Source organism: Rattus norvegicus, chromosome 16 (genome assembly GCF_036323735.1).
Source record: "Rattus norvegicus strain BN/NHsdMcwi chromosome 16, GRCr8, whole genome shotgun sequence".
Lineage (NCBI taxonomy): Eukaryota > Metazoa > Chordata > Mammalia > Rodentia > Muridae > Rattus > Rattus norvegicus.
The window spans coordinates 13,659,965-13,679,377 of NC_086034.1; the positions used below are offsets into that span (position 1 = coordinate 13,659,965).

A 19,413-nucleotide genomic window follows, 5' to 3' on the forward strand; every position below is an offset into this window, starting at 1 on the left:
AGCCTAGACACACCCTCTAAAATAAGTGGCTCTCTAAGCTGGAACAACCACTCTGGAAATCAGTTGGGAGTTTCCTCAGAAAATTAGAGATTGAATTACCTGAGGCCCAAACTATACCAATCCTAGAATACACCGAGAAGATGCTCCAAACTTTGCAATGGACATTTGATCCACTATGTTCTTAGCAGCATTGATTAGAATACCCAGAAGCTGGAAAGACATCAGGTGTCCATCAACAGAGGCAGGGATAAAGAAAATGTGGGGCATATTCAGAATTGAATAATTACTATGCTACTAACAAAAAGCAAATCATGACATTCTAGTGCAAATGGATGGAACAAGAAATTATCCTCAGGGAGGTAAACCAAACACACCCACAAACACACAAAGAAAACAAAACAAAACAAAACAAAAGCAAAAACCAATAGAAACAAACCAACAATAACCTCAATAACAACCACAACAAAACATAGTCTTCACTCCCTTAGAAATGGATAGTAGACCAAGCTTGGAGTAGCCAGGATATAGTCCATACAATACCAGAACCTTAAGAGGAAGGACTACCAAAGTGAGGATGTTTCAGTGCTTTTAGAAGGGGGAACCAACAATTTATTAGGAGGTGTAGTGAAAAATTCTGTGTGTCAAAGTGACATAAGCTTGCGTTATCCCAGAGAACAGAGACCCAGTTGAGGAAATGCCTCAGGAGACACAGGTGTAAGGCATTTCAACAACTAGGAACAACAAAGGAGGACACAGCTCAGTGTGAGTGGTATCATCTCTGGGGTGTTAGTCTTGGCTTCCCTAAGAGAGCAAACTGAGTAAGTTAGGGAACATAAGTCAGAAACAAACCTGTCACCAGGGCCACAGTATCAGCTTCTGCTTTCTGACCTGCTTGAGTTCGAGTCTTGACTTCCTTTGGTGCTGAATAAACCCTTTCCTCCCCAACTCTTTTCTTGGTCATGATGTTTGTGTGGGAATAAAAACCCTAACTAAGATGGGAAAACTGGAAAACTCAGTGTAGGGAAATGGGAAAGCATGGTTGGATGGGCAGGCACTCACCTCGCTAGAACAAGAGGAAGACAAAATGGATAGGGGTCTTATTTGAAAAAAAAAAGGCAGAACTGGATAATATTTGAAATGTATATATAATATATCCAATAAAAATGATTAAATAAAACGAACCAACACAAGATAGAAAAAGAAATAAAAACAGAAGGAAAGAAGAAATGATAGAAATAAGTAAAAAAAAAAAGGAACAGAAAGAGAGCATTAAAAGAAGAAAAGACAGTAGAATGAAGAAAGAAGTTACAAAGGAAGGGTGGAATAAAAGAAGGAAAAGGTTAGAAAGGAACAACTAGAATAACAAACAAAACAACAACAGGATGCAGTCTACTCTCCTCACAGTTTTCTGCACAATGCAAAACGTCATGGCAGCATTTTGACTAAGCTATTTGAGCCTTCTTAGGGCAAGGATTTTTCCTGTGTAGGCCAACTTTCTTAAGCAACAAAGTGCTGCAAGCCTCTCTTGTCTTCTAATACCTTCCTTCTCCCCACATCTCCTGGCCATGGCTTTCCCCACAGGTACAAAGACCAAAAGCCAAGCCAGACCTTTGCATTTCCATTTTGACATTGGCCACCTGTGTCTCCACTTGCTGGGTTGTCAGGAGATTGCCCTTCATTTTGATTGAATCTCCTTCTGCTTGCCTCTCTGCCACTTTAGGTCTGTCTCTTTTTTCTTTACTATCAATGTTTATCTCCTTTTTGAAACTCTGTGTGACTACTCCATACTTCTTTTCTAAATAGGTAGACACGTACCTGGTTTTCTCCATGGCTTTTGTTCACATGACCTTGGACCCAAAGCACTCTCACAGGTATGGACTAAGGCTGGGTGTCCGTGTACCAGTGCACTTCCCCTAATAGGAGAGAAAATCGGCAAACTTTGGCCCACTTTGCTCCTCATCTGGACATGCAGGTTATCTCTTTCTGTATCTTCTTTCTTCTTACTCTCATCTGTGTGTGTTTTAATGCCTCTTCTGCATTATCACTAAAATAATCATAACTCTAACATATACACGAACACAAACCCACACCTAACAAGACACACGCGCACACACACACACACACACACACACACACACACAAACACACAGTAACACACAGGCACAATCACTCGATTTAGACAGGTTTTATTTTATTTTGTTTTGTTTTTACCTTTAATATCTCTCAGATTCACTAAATCATCTAGATTGTGGGAATTGAGGGCTATTCTTCCACGGAGATTTCAACTCGTATTTACATACATGACTAAGTATGACTCTAAGACATATTGGATGGTATGATCACATGAATGTACCTTTGTGGAACTCTCTGTACAGAGTGAGTCCATTTATCCAACTGAAATGCAATATCTACATTAATCTGTATCCATCATTCTCAAGACATGTAAACACCAACACACTGAATAAATGGGGAGGTAGATATTTATTTACTTTGGAGCATGATTTACAACTTGCCATGGGACAAGGGTGTAGGTTGGAAAATCTTGTCCAGAGGCACAGTGAAAACTCCAGAAAAGGGTGCTGTGGAGTGTGTCTGGAGCTTGACAACCACAGTGTGTTCTGTGCCAGTTCTTCCAGGAGAAAGAGTGTATGCCCAGTCCTTCGAAGTCCCAGGAGTGGCAGGTACTGTGACTGTGGAGAGCATCAGCAAGTCACTTTGTGTAGAACCTACGGCTGTAGTCCCTGAATGCCTTGGCCATGAGTGGAGCAGGTCTCTTAGGTGGCGCCTTTTTTGGTCCTATTGCTCGAGAGGGCAGGCAGGAAAGCTTCTGGGATCCTGGATGGGTAGGAGCCTCAGGAAGACTGTGGGAAGTTGGTACAGTATCAGCCCTTCTGGATCCAAGCTCCCCTTGTTGACCAGGGCTCTTGTGCTGGGTATGGAAGGAGGTCATGGTTGTCTGTCTTGCTTGCAGCCTCTTGGCCATTGAGTTTTGGATGCGGGCTCTGACGGCCTGAAGCCTCTCCTCTTGGGACTCCTGAAGACACAGGTGTGCAGAGGGCTTAGTCGAGCTCTGTCTTTGCTTGCTAGTCTGCGTCTGGCACTGTGTCTTCTCCTTGGACTGCCCAGGCTCAGTTTCTTCTTTGACCGATTGTCCGACAGTAGCATTCCTGATGACAGCCGGGGGCTTACCCAGGAGCCCTGGGTGGGATTCCTGAGGACAAGGGTCTGCTGGAAGACGCCCTGAATAGACTGGCGTTTTGTTGTTCTTTCTGAGATACCAGCCCCTAGGTGACGCTTCTCGATCCAGCTGAGAGGAAGAAGGCTGCGGGACACCATCCACAGCAAGGCAGGTTTGACCACAGCCCTGAGAATCTGGGCTAGCACAGTCAGCCGTGGGATTCTGCTCCTTGGATATTTGAGAATCACCTCGAGGAATCTTTGCGGGAGGCTCCCGAGCTTCCTCAAGCCAGGGGAGTTCACTCTTCCTCTTGCATGGTGGTGGGACCTGTAGAAGGAGATCAGCATTCAGAATTGAGGCAATCCAACACCCAACCTATCCCAGTGGCTTCCTCCCACTCCCGGGGCCCTGATGAGTGTTGTTTCTGTGCCCCCCAATCACAAGCCACTTGTGTTTCTCTGACACAGGCCCTGGCTTTCTGGAGAGAGGCTTGGCTCCCTCATGATCAAAGGCCCCTCATGCTCAAAGGCTCCTCAAAGCTCGCACCCTGGATTCCTACCTGCCCTGGGTCCTGGACAGCTGGCTGCTGCTCAGAGCTCCTGTTTTCTGCTGGATCCAGGCTTGGACTCCTGGGCGTCTGTGGGTGAAAATCTCTGTTGGACTTGCAGCTAGGGCTCAGGCAATGGATCCAGCCTGGGTTGCATTTGCTGAGCCCAAAAAATACCTGTCCCCCAGCAACTCGGCTTACCTGGAATATTTGCTCCTGGTTTGTCTGTTCTAGACCAGTGCTCTGATGCGCTGTCCTGTGGCTCCTCAGCAATCCAAAGTCCAGGGAGTCTTGCTCTTGTTGGGGTCCCAGCACGAACCCCGGTGACCACTTGTCTACTAGGTCCTTAACAAAGGGGAGCAGGAGCTGCTGATTCTTCAACGTCTTTATGGTCTTTCTGAAGCCAATCTCTGCCAGGCTGTCGCACAGGATAGGCACAGAAGACAGTTTCTTCAGTGTTTTGTAGATCTTTCCTGGGTCGCTCTCTCGACACAGACAGTCCAGGATCTCCTGCAGGGCGCCTGCCTGAGAGCCTGGTTCCATGTCCACAGCCAAGGACACGAAGGGACACTCTTGGTTCGATCAGCACACTCGACCCAACTCGTCCGTGCCCTGCCTCTAGTGAGCTGGGTGCTGTCCTGAGCAGACCACAAGTTCAGAGAGAGGCCAACCGCCTAGTGCTCCTTTCCTCTCTTTGGTTTGCCATTTTATACCTGAGGCTGGCAGGTGGAACCTGGGCCACACCTCCTCCTCACTACGTCAGTTACTGACTGGTCCAATATGCAAATAGATGCATTCCTAGAGCCTTGTTCAAAGTGGCAGTCTAAGTAGGTCAAGGTCATACACATAAGACCAGATTGAATCAAAGTAATGGAAGAAAAACTGTGGGGAGGGTCGAATACATGGACACACAGAAAGTATACTGAATAAAAGACCAATGGCTTCTGCTCTATGATCAAGAATAGACCAATGGGACCTCATATCATTTCAAAGTCTCTGCAAGCAAAGGACACTGTCATTAAGACCAAACAGCAGCCAACAGTTTGGGAGAAGATCTTTACCAATCCTACATACAATAGATGCCCTATATCCAAAAGACTCAAAGAACTCAAATAGTTACACTCCAGAGATTTAAATAACTCTCTTTAAAATGGGGTGCATATCTAAACAAGAATTCTCATCTGAGGAACATCTAATGTCTGATAAGAACCTACAGATATTTGCAACATCCATAGGCATCAGGGAAATGCAAATCTGCTAAAAAATAAAATAAAATGAAAACAAAAAAACAAAAAAAAAACAAGAAAAAAAAAAAAAAAGAAAAGACCACAGAGATTCCGTAAGAGGGCAGTCAGAATGGCTGAGATCAAAAACTCAGATTATAACAGTTGCTGGTGAGGATGTGGAGAAGCCTAGACACACCTCTAAAATAAGTGGCTCTCTAAGCTGGAACAACCACTCTTGAAATCAGTTGGGAGTTTCCTCAGAAAATTAGAGATTGAATTACCTGAGGCCCAAGCTATCCCAATCCTAGAATACACCGAGAAGATGCTCCAAACTTTGCAATGGACATTTGATCCACTATGTTCTTAACAGCATTGATTAGAATACCCAGAAGCTGGAAAGATATCAGGTGTCCATCAACAGAGGAAGGGATAAAGAAAATGTGGGACATATTCAGAATTGAATAATTACTATGCTACTAACAAAAAGCAAATCATGACATTCTAGTGCAAATGGATGGAACAAGAAATTATCCTCAGGGAAGTAAACCAAACACACCCACAAACACACAAAGAAAACAAAACAAAACAAAACAAAACAAAAGCAAAAACCAATAGAAACAAACCAACAATAACCTCAATAACAACCATAACAAAACATACTCTTCACTCCCTTAGAAATGGATAGTAGACCAAGCTTGGAGTAGCCAGGATATAGTCCATACAATACCAGAACCTTAAGAGGAAGGACTACCAAAGTGAGGATGTTTCAGTGCTTTTAGAAGGGGGATCCAACAATTTATTAGGAGGTGTAGTGAAAAATTCTGTGTGTCAAAGTGACATAAGCTTGCGTTATCCCAGAGATCAGAGACCCAGTTGAGGAAATGCCTCAGGAGACACAGGTGTAAGGCATTTCAACAACTAGGAACAACAAAGGAGGACACAGCTCAGTGTGAGTGGTATCATCTCTGGGGTGTTAGTCTTGGCTTCCCTAAGAGAGCAAACTGAGTAAGTTAGGGAACATAAGTCAGAAACAAACCTGTCACCAGGGCCACAGTATCAGCTTCTGCTTTCTGACCTGCTTGAGTTCGAGTCTTGACTTCCTTTGGTGCTGAATAAACCCTTTCCTCCCCAACTCTTTTCTTAGTCATGATGTTTGTGTGGGAATAAAAACCCTAACTAAGATGGGAAAACTGGAAAACTCAGTGTAGGGAAATGGGAAAGCATGGTTGGATGGGCAGGTACTCACCTCGCTAGAACAAGAGGAAGACAAAATGGATAGGGGTCTTATTTGAAAAAAAAAAGGCAGAACTGGATAATATTTGAAATGTATATATAATATATCCAATAAAAATGATTAAATAAAATGAACCAACACAAGATAGAAAAAGAAATAAAAACTGAAGGAAAGAAGAAATGATAGAAATAAGTAAAAAAAAAGGAACAGAAAGAGAGCATTAAAAGAAGAAAAGACAGATGGAATGAAGAAAGAAGTTACAAAGGAAGGGTGGAATAAAAGAAGGAAAAGGTTAGAAAGGAACAACTAGAATAACAAACAAAACCACAACAGGATGCAGTCTACTCTCCTCACAGTTTTCTGCACAATGCAAAACGTCATGGCAGCATTTTGACTAAGCTATTTGAGCCTTCATAGGGCAAGGATTTTTCCTGTGTAGGCCAACTTTCTTAAGCAACAAAGTGCTGCAAGCCTCTCTTGTCTTCTAATACCTTCCTTCTCCCCACATCTCCTGGCCATGGCTTTCCCCACAGGTACAAAGACCAAAAGCCAAGCCAGACCTTTGCATTTCCATTTTGACATTGGCCACCTGTGTCTCCACTTGCTGGGTTGTCAGGAGATTGCCCTTCATTTTGATTGAATCTCCTTCTGCTTGCCTCTCTGCCACTTTAGGTCTGTCTCTTTTTTCTTTACTATCAATGTTTATCTCCTTTTTGAAACTCTGTGTGACTACTCAATACTTCTTTTCTAAATAGGTAGACACGTACCTGGTTTTCTCCATGGCTTTTGTTCACATGACCTTGGACCCAAAGCACTATCACAGGTATGGACTAAGGCTGGGTGTCCGTGTACCAGTGCACTTCCCCTAATAGGAGAGAAAATCGGCAAACTTTGGCCCACTTTGCTCCTCATCTGGACATGCAGGTTTTCTCTTTCTGTATCTTCTTTCTTCTTACTCGCATCTGTGTGTGTTTTAATGCCTCTTCTGCATTATCACTAAAATAATCATAACTCTAACATATACACGAACACAAACCCACACCTAACAAGACACACGCGCACACACACACACACACACACACACACACACACACAAACACACAGTAACACACAGGCACAATCACTCGATTTAGACAGGTTTTATTTTATTTTGTTTTGTTTTTACCTTTAATATCTCTCAGATTCACTAAATCATCTAGATTGTGGGAATTGAGGGCTATTCTTCCACGGAGATTTCAACTCGTATTTACATACATGACTAAGTATGACTCTAAGACATATTGGATGGTATGATCACATGAATGTACCTTTGTGGAACTCTCTGTACAGAGTGAGTCCATTTATCCAACTGAAATGCAATATCTACATTAATCTGTATCCATCATTCTCAAGACATGTAAACACCAACACACTGAATAAATGGGGAGGTAGATATTTATTTACTTTGGAGCATGATTTACAACTTGCCATGGGACAAGGGTGTAGGTTGGAAAATCTTGTCCAGAGGCACAGTGAAAACTCCAGAAAAGGGTGCTGTGGAGTGTGTCTGGAGCTTGACAACCACAGTGTGTTCTGTGCCAGTTCTTCCAGGAGAAAGAGTGTATGCCCAGTCCTTCGAAGTCCCAGGAGTGGCAGGTACTGTGACTGTGGAGAGCATCAGCAAGTCACTTTGTGTAGAACCTACGGCTGTAGTCCCTGAATGCCTTGGCCATGAGTGGAGCAGGTCTCTTAGGTGGCGCCTTTTTTGGTCCTATTGCTCGAGAGGGCAGGCAGGAAAGCTTCTGGGATCCTGGATGGGTAGGAGCCTCAGGAAGACTGTGGGAAGTTGGTACAGTATCAGCCCTTCTGGATCCAAGCTCCCCTTGTTGACCAGGGCTCTTGTGCTGGGTATGGAAGGAGGTCATGGTTGTCTGTCTTGCTTGCAGCCTCTTGGCCATTGAGTTTTGGATGCGGGCTCTGACGGCCTGAAGCCTCTCCTCTTGGGACTCCTGAAGACACAGGTGTGCAGAGGGCTTAGTCGAGCTCTGTCTTTGCTTGCTAGTCTGCGTCTGGCACTGTGTCTTCTCCTTGGACTGCCCAGGCTCAGTTTCTTCTTTGACCGATTGTCCGACAGTAGCATTCCTGATGACAGCCGGGGGCTTACCCAGGAGCCCTGGGTGGGATTCCTGAGGACAAGGGTCTGCTGGAAGACGCCCTGAATAGACTGGCGTTTTGTTGTTCTTTCTGAGATACCAGCCCCTAGGTGACGCTTCTCGATCCAGCTGAGAGGAAGAAGGCTGCGGGACACCATCCACAGCAAGGCAGGTTTGACCACAGCCCTGAGAATCTGGGCTAGCACAGTCAGCCGTGGGATTCTGCTCCTTGGATATTTGAGAATCACCTCGAGGAATCTTTGCGGGAGGCTCCCGAGCTTCCTCAAGCCAGGGGAGTTCACTCTTCCTCTTGCATGGTGGTGGGACCTGTAGAAGGAGATCAGCATTCAGAATTGAGGCAATCCAACACCCAACCTATCCCAGTGGCTTCCTCCCACTCCCGGGGCCCTGATGAGTGTTGTTTCTGTGCCCCCCAATCACAAGCCACTTGTGTTTCTCTGACACAGGCCCTGGCTTTCTGGAGAGAGGCTTGGCTCCCTCATGATCAAAGGCCCCTCATGCTCAAAGGCTCCTCAAAGCTCGCACCCTGGATTCCTACCTGCCCTGGGTCCTGGACAGCTGGCTGCTGCTCAGAGCTCCTGTTTTCTGCTGGATCCAGGCTTGGACTCCTGGGCGTCTGTGGGTGAAAATCTCTGTTGGACTTGCAGCTAGGGCTCAGGCAATGGATCCAGCCTGGGTTGCATTTGCTGAGCCCAAAAAATACCTGTCCCCCAGCAACTCGGCTTACCTGGAATATTTGCTCCTGGTTTGTCTGTTCTAGACCAGTGCTCTGATGCGCTGTCCTGTGGCTCCTCAGCAATCCAAAGTCCAGGGAGTCTTGCTCTTGTTGGGGTCCCAGCACGAACCCCGGTGACCACTTGTCTACTAGGTCCTTAACAAAGGGGAGCAGGAGCTGCTGATTCTTCAACGTCTTTATGGTCTTTCTGAAGCCAATCTCTGCCAGGCTGTCGCACAGGATAGGCACAGAAGACAGTTTCTTCAGTGTTTTGTAGATCTTTCCTGGGTCGCTCTCTCGACACAGACAGTCCAGGATCTCCTGCAGGGCGCCTGCCTGAGAGCCTGGTTCCATGTCCACAGCCAAGGACACGAAGGGACACTCTTGGTTCGATCAGCACACTCGACCCAACTCGTCCGTGCCCTGCCTCTAGTGAGCTGGGTGCTGTCCTGAGCAGACCACAAGTTCAGAGAGAGGCCAACCGCCTAGTGCTCCTTTCCTCTCTTTGGTTTGCCATTTTATACCTGAGGCTGGCAGGTGGAACCTGGGCCACACCTCCTCCTCACTACGTCAGTTACTGACTGGTCCAATATGCAAATAGATGCATTCCTAGAGCCTTGTTCAAAGTGGCAGTCTAAGTAGGTCAAGGTCATACACATAAGACCAGATTGAATCAAAGTAATGGAAGAAAAACTGTGGGGAGGGTCGAATACATGGACACACAGAAAGTATACTGAATAAAAGACCAATGGCTTCTGCTCTATGATCAAGAATAGACCAATGGGACCTCATATCATTTCAAAGTCTCTGCAAGCAAAGGACACTGTCATTAAGACCAAACAGCAGCCAACAGTTTGGGAGAAGATCTTTACCAATCCTACATACAATAGATGCCCTATATCCAAAAGACTCAAAGAACTCAAATAGTTACACTCCAGAGATTTAAATAACTCTCTTTAAAATGGGGTGCATATCTAAACAAGAATTCTCATCTGAGGAACATCTAATGTCTGATAAGAACCTACAGATATTTGCAACATCCATAGGCATCAGGGAAATGCAAATCTGCTAAAAAATAAAATAAAATGAAAACAAAAAAACAAAAAAAAAACAAGAAAAAAAAAAAAAAAGAAAAGACCACAGAGATTCCGTAAGAGGGCAGTCAGAATGGCTGAGATCAAAAACTCAGATTATAACAGTTGCTGGTGAGGATGTGGAGAAGCCTAGACACACCTCTAAAATAAGTGGCTCTCTAAGCTGGAACAACCACTCTTGAAATCAGTTGGGAGTTTCCTCAGAAAATTAGAGATTGAATTACCTGAGGCCCAAGCTATCCCAATCCTAGAATACACCGAGAAGATGCTCCAAACTTTGCAATGGACATTTGATCCACTATGTTCTTAACAGCATTGATTAGAATACCCAGAAGCTGGAAAGATATCAGGTGTCCATCAACAGAGGAAGGGATAAAGAAAATGTGGGACATATTCAGAATTGAATAATTACTATGCTACTAACAAAAAGCAAATCATGACATTCTAGTGCAAATGGATGGAACAAGAAATTATCCTCAGGGAAGTAAACCAAACACACCCACAAACACACAAAGAAAACAAAACAAAACAAAACAAAACAAAAGCAAAAACCAATAGAAACAAACCAACAATAACCTCAATAACAACCATAACAAAACATACTCTTCACTCCCTTAGAAATGGATAGTAGACCAAGCTTGGAGTAGCCAGGATATAGTCCATACAATACCAGAACCTTAAGAGGAAGGACTACCAAAGTGAGGATGTTTCAGTGCTTTTAGAAGGGGGATCCAACAATTTATTAGGAGGTGTAGTGAAAAATTCTGTGTGTCAAAGTGACATAAGCTTGCGTTATCCCAGAGATCAGAGACCCAGTTGAGGAAATGCCTCAGGAGACACAGGTGTAAGGCATTTCAACAACTAGGAACAACAAAGGAGGACACAGCTCAGTGTGAGTGGTATCATCTCTGGGGTGTTAGTCTTGGCTTCCCTAAGAGAGCAAACTGAGTAAGTTAGGGAACATAAGTCAGAAACAAACCTGTCACCAGGGCCACAGTATCAGCTTCTGCTTTCTGACCTGCTTGAGTTCGAGTCTTGACTTCCTTTGGTGCTGAATAAACCCTTTCCTCCCCAACTCTTTTCTTAGTCATGATGTTTGTGTGGGAATAAAAACCCTAACTAAGATGGGAAAACTGGAAAACTCAGTGTAGGGAAATGGGAAAGCATGGTTGGATGGGCAGGTACTCACCTCGCTAGAACAAGAGGAAGACAAAATGGATAGGGGTCTTATTTGAAAAAAAAAAGGCAGAACTGGATAATATTTGAAATGTATATATAATATATCCAATAAAAATGATTAAATAAAATGAACCAACACAAGATAGAAAAAGAAATAAAAACTGAAGGAAAGAAGAAATGATAGAAATAAGTAAAAAAAAAGGAACAGAAAGAGAGCATTAAAAGAAGAAAAGACAGATGGAATGAAGAAAGAAGTTACAAAGGAAGGGTGGAATAAAAGAAGGAAAAGGTTAGAAAGGAACAACTAGAATAACAAACAAAACCACAACAGGATGCAGTCTACTCTCCTCACAGTTTTCTGCACAATGCAAAACGTCATGGCAGCATTTTGACTAAGCTATTTGAGCCTTCATAGGGCAAGGATTTTTCCTGTGTAGGCCAACTTTCTTAAGCAACAAAGTGCTGCAAGCCTCTCTTGTCTTCTAATACCTTCCTTCTCCCCACATCTCCTGGCCATGGCTTTCCCCACAGGTACAAAGACCAAAAGCCAAGCCAGACCTTTGCATTTCCATTTTGACATTGGCCACCTGTGTCTCCACTTGCTGGGTTGTCAGGAGATTGCCCTTCATTTTGATTGAATCTCCTTCTGCTTGCCTCTCTGCCACTTTAGGTCTGTCTCTTTTTTCTTTACTATCAATGTTTATCTCCTTTTTGAAACTCTGTGTGACTACTCAATACTTCTTTTCTAAATAGGTAGACACGTACCTGGTTTTCTCCATGGCTTTTGTTCACATGACCTTGGACCCAAAGCACTATCACAGGTATGGACTAAGGCTGGGTGTCCGTGTACCAGTGCACTTCCCCTAATAGGAGAGAAAATCGGCAAACTTTGGCCCACTTTGCTCCTCATCTGGACATGCAGGTTTTCTCTTTCTGTATCTTCTTTCTTCTTACTCGCATCTGTGTGTGTTTTAATGCCTCTTCTGCATTATCACTAAAATAATCATAACTCTAACATATACACGAACACAAACCCACACCTAACAAGACACACGCACACACACACACACACACACACACACACACACTAACACACAGGCACAATCACTCGATTTAGACAGGTTTTATTTTATTTTGTTTTGTTTTTACCTTTAATATCTCTCAGATTCACTAAATCATCTAGATTGTGGGAATTGAGGGCTAGTCTTCCACGGAGATTTCAACTCGTATTTACATACATGACTAAGTATGACTCTAAGACATATTGGATGGTATGATCACATGAATGTACCTTTGTGGAACTCTCTGTACAGAGTGAGTCCATTTATCCAACTGAAATGCAATATCTACATTAATCTGTATCCATCATTCTCAAGACATGTAAACACCAACACACTGAATAAAGGGGGAGGTAGATATTTATTTACTTTGGAGCATGATTTACAACTTGCCATGGGACAAGGGTGTAGGTTGGAAAATCTTGTCCAGAGGCACAGTGAAAACTCCAGAAAAGGGTGCTGTGGAGTGTGTCTGGAGCTTGACAACCACAGTGTGTTCTGTGCCAGTTCTTCCAAGAGAAAGAGTGTATGCCCAGTCCTTCGAAGTCCCAGGAGTGGCAGGTACTGTGACTGTGGAGAGCATCAGCAAGTCACTTTGTGTAGAACCTACGGCTGTAGTCCCTGAATGCCTTGGCCATGAGTGGAGCAGGTCTCTTAGGTGGCGCCTTTTTTGGGACTATTGCTCGAGAGGGCAGGCAGGAAAGCTTCTGGGATCCTGGATGGGTAGGAGCCTCAGGAAGACTGTGGGAAGTTGGTACAGTATCAGCCCTTCTGGGTCCAAGCTCCCCTTGTTGACCAGGGCTCTTGTGCTGGGTATGGAAGGAGGTCATGGTTGTCTGTCTTGCTTGCAGCCTCTTGGCCATTGAGTTGTGGATGCGGGCTCTGACGGCCTGAAGCCTCTCCTCTTGGGACTCCTGAAGACACAGGTGTGCAGAGGGCTTAGTCAAGCTCTGTCTTTGCTTGCTAGTCTGCGTCTGGCACTGTGTCTTCTCCTTGGACTGCCCAGGCTCAGTTTCTTCTTTGACCGATTGTCCGACAGTAGCATTCCTGATGACAGCCGGGGGCTTACCCAGGAGCCCTGGGTGGGATTCCTGAGGACAAGGGTCTGCTGGAAGACGCCCTGAATAGACTGGCGTTTTGTTGTTCTTTCTGAGATACCAGCCCCTAGGTGACGCTTCTCGATCCAGCTGAGAGGAAGAAGGCTGCGGGACACCATCCACAGCAAGGCAGGTTTGACCACAGCCCTGAGAATCTGGGCTAGCACAGTCAGCCGTGGGATTCTGCTCCCTGGATATTTGAGAATCACCTCGAGGAATCTTTGCGGGAGGCTCCCGAGCTTCCTCAAGACAGGGGAGTTCACTCTTCCTCTTGCATGGTGGTGGGACCTGTAGAAGGAGATCAGCATTCAGAATTGAGGCAATCCAACACCCAACCTGTCCCAGTGGCTTCCTCCCACTCCCGGGGCCCTGATGAGTGTTGTTTCTGTGTCCCCCAATCACAAGCCACTTGTGTTTCTCTGACACAGGCCCTGGCTTTCTGGAGAGAGGCTTGGCTCCCTCATGATCAAAGGCCCCTCATGCTCAAAGGCTCCTCAAAGCTCGCACCCTGGATTCCTACCTGCCCTGGGTCCTGGACAGCTGGCTGCTGCTCAGAGCTCCTGTTTTCTGCTGGATCCAGGCTTGGACTCCTGGGCGTCTGTGGGTGAAAATCTCTGTTGGACTTGCAGCTAGGGCTCAGGCAATGGATCCAGCCTGGGTTGCATTTGCTGAGCCCAAAAAATACCTGTCCCCCAGCAACTCGGCTTACCTGGAATATTTGCTCCTGGTTTGTCTCTTCTAGACCAGTGCTCTGATACGCTGTCCTGTGGCTCCTCAGCAATCCAAAGTCCAGGGAGTCTTGCTCTTGTTGGGGTCCCAGCACGAACCCCGGTGACCACTTGTCTACTAGGTCCTTAACAAAGCGAGCAGGAGCTGCTGATTCTTCAATGTCTTTATGGTCTTTCTGAAGCCAATCTCTGCCAGGCTGTCGCACAGGATAGGCACAGAAGACAGTTTCTTCAGTGTTTTGTAGATCTTTCCTGGGTCGCTCTCTCGACACAGACAGTCCAGGATCTCCTGCAGGGCGCCTGCCTGAGAGCCTGGTTCCATGTCCACAGCCAAGGACACGAAGGGACACTCTTGGTTCGATCAGCACACTCGACCCAACTCGTCCGTGCCCTGCCTCTAGTGAGCTGGGTGCTGTCCTGAGCAGACCACAAGTTCAGAGAGAGGCCAACCGCCTAGTGCTCCTTTCCTCTCTTTGGTTTGCCATTTTATACCTGAGGCTGGCAGGTGGAACCTGGGCCACACCTCCTCCTCACTATGTCAGTTACTGACTGGTCCAATATGCAAATAGATGCATTCCTAGAGCCTTGTTCAAAGTGGCAGTCTATGTAGGTCAAGGTCATACACATAAGACCAGATTGAATCAAAGGAATGGAAGAAAAACTGTGGGGAGGGTCGAATACATGGACACACGGAAAGTATACTGAATAAAAGACCAATGGCTTCTGCTCTATGATCAAGAATAGACCAATGGGACCTCATATCATTTCAAAGTCTCTGCAAGCAAAGGACACTGTCATTAAGACCAAACAGCAGCCAACAGTTTGGGAGAAGATCTTTACCAATCCTACATGCAATAGATGCCCTATATCCAAAAGACTCAAAGAACTCAAATAGTTACACTCCAGAGATTTAAATAACTCTCTTTAAAATGGGGTGCAGAGCTAAACAAGAATTCTCATCTGCGGAACATCTAATGGCTGAGAAGAACCTACAGATATGTGCAACATCCATAGGCATCAGGGAAATGCAAATCTGCAAAAAATTAAATAAAATAAAAACAAAAAAACAAAAAAAAAAAACAAGAAAAAAAAAAAAGAAAGAAAAGACCACGGAGATTCCGTAAGAGGGCAGTCAGAATGGCTGAGATCAAAAACTCAGATTATAACAGTTGCTGGTGAGGATGTGGAGAAGCCTAGACACACCTCTAAAATAAGTGGCTCTCTAAGCTGGAACAACCAGTCTGGAAATCAGTTGGGAGTTTCCTCAGAAAATTAGAGATTGAATTACCTGAGGCCCAAGCTATACCAATCCTAGAATACACCGAGATGATGCTCCAAACTTTGCAATGGACATTTGATCCACTATGTTCTTAACAGCATTGATTAGAATACCCAGAAGCTGGAAAGATATCAGGTGTCCATCAACAGAGGAAGGGATAAAGAAAATGTGGGACATATTCAAAATGAATAAATACTAAGCTACTAAAAAAAAGGAAATCATGACATTCAAGTGCAAATGAATGGAAGAAGAAATTATCCTCAGGGAGGTAAACCAAACACACACACACACACAAACAAAACAAAACAAAACAAAACAAAACAAAACAAAACCCAATAGAAACAAACCAACAATAACCTCAATAACAACCACAACAAAACATGCTCTTCATTCCCGTAGAAATGGATAGTAGAACAAAGCTTGGAGTTGCCAGGATATAGTCCATAGAATATAAAAACCTTAAGAAGAAGGACTACCAAAGTGAGGATATTTCAGTCCTTTTAGATGGGGGAACCTATTTATTAATAGGGGGTGTAGTGAAAAATTTTATGTGTCATCCTGACATAAGCTGGCGTTATCCCAGAGATAGGAGTCTCAGTTGAGGAAATGCCTCTTGAGACACAGGTGTAAGGCATTTTCACAACTAGGAACAACAAAGGAGGACACAGCCCAGTGTGAGTGGTATCATCCCTGGGGTGTGAGTCTTGGCTTCCCTAAGAGAGCAAGCTGAGTAAGTTATTTAAACAAGTCAGTAAAAAACCTGCCCTATATCCAAAAGATTCAAAGAAATCAAATAGTTACACTCTAGAGAATCAAATAACCCTCTTTAAAATGGTATGGGAGTGAAGACTCATAAAAGATGAATACTTAAGTTCCAAGTATAATTTGTAGATATTTCCCCATTTAGAATCGGAGACATTCCTCGCTAGGAATTCCTTTTCTGCTCGAGTAAGGGGCTTTGACTCTTCTGGGTTGTAGGATTCAGTAGCTCCTTGAACATTGAAACCTGTTACTAATGAGTAAATTTCCTTTGCTTCATCCTATGATTTTCTCTTCTCACTTAAATTCAGAATAGCCATACAAGAGCATCTTTTATTTTCATGTAGATAGTAATAGGAACAATACAGTTAATTTTAAACACTATAGTTCTTAATGAATAAGAGACCCTTGAATTCATTATAATTTGTATAATATTTATGCATATTTTGATTACAGTAAAGGTCAAGATTATTAACGACAATTGTGATAATGTGACCACAAAAGTATCCAAAACATGGAATTGATAATTTTTAGTTATGATTTTCCTATTTGTTTCAGATACATATAATTTAACTGTGTTGAGAAGAGGGCTCTGTAGGTAAAGATATTTTTTCTGCCATGACTGATGACCCAAATTTAATCCCTGTGAACCACATCGTAGAAAGAAGAAACTATCTCAAGCAAATTGTCCTCATAGTATCACACACTCATTATCTTGTGTGTGTGTGTGTGTGTGTGTTTGTGTGTGTGTGTGTGTGTGTGTGTGTGTGTGTGTACGTGCTCATAGAAAATCTTTTTACAGATCAAAGAACAATGAACTCTTGGTAAACACTGATTTTTGGAAGTAGCATTTATACAGAAGTCTCTATGAGGCACGAGAATAGCCTTTACCAAGTTAGTATAAAAGAGCGTTTTCTGCATGACATAATTTGAGGATAAAACAGTTTAATTTTGATGGTATATAGTTTAGCAGAATTGTTCTTTTATGTGTTATGATTTTGTGGCCCAAAAAAACCTCTTGTCTACTTAATTACAAAAATTTCTCCTTGGGGGTTTTCGTTCAGAAGACTTAACATTCTAAATGTGTTTTATATTTTGACCACAGATCCATTTAAAATTTTTCTTTATGCAAATAAGCAGGTTACATGTGTCTCTATACCTAGATTTGCTCTAAGGGAAATAAGTGTGGTGGATAATATAAAAGCAATTTGTCAGTAATAGCATGAAGTTTGAAAATATATTGATTTGATTAAGTAAATAGATTTATCTTTGAGAATTCAGGTTATAATCCAATTTGGTACATGTTCGTCTCAGGTCTTACATTTTGTCTACTTCACACTAATTGAGCAGCAATGAATGAGGTGTTTTTCCTGAATTCCACTTATAATTAAAGATTTTCTTCACTCAAAAATGTGTAGTGTCAAAATTTTTAATCAAACAAGAAAATAAATCTCATGCTGCTCTGACAAAAGACATATGTACTTTGTGATTTGACAAAAGATCACATATGTCTTGAAGGATTTTGCCATTAATACAATAGAAAATATGATTATATCTCATTTTCATCATGGCAAATTCCATGGAAGAAAATATAATCAAAAGAAGGTAAATGAAGTAATTCAAGTATTCCTTGTTCTTGGCTGAAATACACAAGTGTGTTATGTTTTATGCTTTTCACTGTTCTATGTTCCTCAGCAGTGACTTATAGCAAAATGCATCCAAATTACATCTGAGGGGAATGCTAAGACCACCATATATGAATAGTCATTCATATTTTGGAAATGTCCTTTTGGAGTTGTGTTAAGATCTTCACTAATCTCATTAAATTTCCACAGAGGTATTATAAACTGAGTGCATTTCCCTCCACATTGCCAGTAGAAGAACAGATGATCTTTTAAGATTATTTAAGGGTTGAGTCATGTGCATGATGTGAAGATTGCTATGGACTCTACTGTGAGACAGAAATCAAATAAAAGACCATTGGAAAGCTGAGACATATGAATGAAGGGGCAGGTACATATTAGAAAATCCAATGATGGCATCTCATAAAATTGCAAAGCTTCTGTAAGTCAAAGGATACTGTCAATAGGACAAAACAGCAACCAACAGATTGGGAAAAGATCTTTACCAATCCTGCATCTGATAGAGGGCTAATATCCAAAATAGATAAAGAACTCAAGAAATTAGATTCCATAGAACCAAAGAACCATATTTAAAAAACAAGATACTGAGCTAAACAAAGAATTTTCAACTGAGAAATCTCACATGGCTGGAAAACACTTAAGGAAATGTTCAACATCTTTAGTCATCAGGGAAATGCAAATCGAAACCCTGAGATTCTACCTCACACCAGTCAGAATGGCTAAGATTAAAAAACTCAAGTGACAGCAGATGCTGGCAGAATGTGGAGAAAGAGGAACACTTCTCTAGTGTTGGTGGGATTGCAGACTGGTACAACCATTCTGGAAATCAGTCTGGAGGTTCCTCAGAAAATTGGACATTGAACTACCTGAGGACCCAGCTATACCTCTCTTGGGCATATACCCAAAAGATGCCCCAACATATAACAAGACACGTGCTCCACTATGTTCATAGCAGCCTTATTTATAATAGCCAGAAGCTGGAAAGAACCCAGATGCCCTTCAACAGAGGAATGGATACAGAAAACGTGGCACATTTACACAATGGCATACTACTTATCAATTAAAAACAATGACTTTATGAAATTCTTAGGCAAGTGGGTGGAACAGAATACCCTTGATACAATTCACAGACCATATGAAGCTCAAAAAGAAGAAAGATCAAAGTGTGGATGCTTCAGTCCTTCTTAGAAAAGAGAACAAAATATTCACAGGAAGTATGGTGTGGGAGGGACTTGGGAGGAACAGAGGAGGGGGAGGGGCAAATTGTTTAAAGGATCAGGTATGGAAGGAGACGGGGATGATATACAGAGGGATATACAGAGCATAAGAAAATGGAACAGAAGTGTGTAGCAATGGGAGATGGGGAACTGGGGGTAGTCACCAGAAAGTCCCAGATGCCAGGAAAGCAAGAGCCTCCCAAGACTCAAAGGGGATGAGATTAGTTGAAATGCCCAAGAAAGGGGAAGGAGAACCTGTAGAGACTATATCCAAAGGTTAGGCATGGCTCCCAGTTGAGGGATAGG

At 43.3% G+C, this 19,413-nt stretch overlaps 1 protein-coding gene and 2 pseudogenes across 1 annotated transcript; all 3 read right to left on the reverse strand.

Annotated features, from left to right (window-relative positions):
• Positions 1-2,502: 2,502 nt before the first annotated feature.
• Positions 2,503-4,268, reverse strand: LOC120097453 (elongin-A3 member D-like; annotated as a pseudogene).
• A 3,373-nt stretch (positions 4,269-7,641) lies between these two features.
• Positions 7,642-9,407, reverse strand: LOC120097423 (elongin-A3 member D-like; annotated as a pseudogene).
• Positions 9,408-12,766: 3,359 nt separating this feature from the next.
• LOC120097440 (elongin-A3 member D-like) lies at positions 12,767-14,531 on the reverse strand. Its single transcript, XM_039094995.1, is given in 5 exon segments — positions 12,767-12,991; positions 12,993-13,769; positions 14,002-14,079; positions 14,191-14,345; positions 14,348-14,531. Coding segments are annotated over 5 exon segments (1,419 nt in total).
• Positions 14,532-19,413: the final 4,882 nt, after the last annotated feature.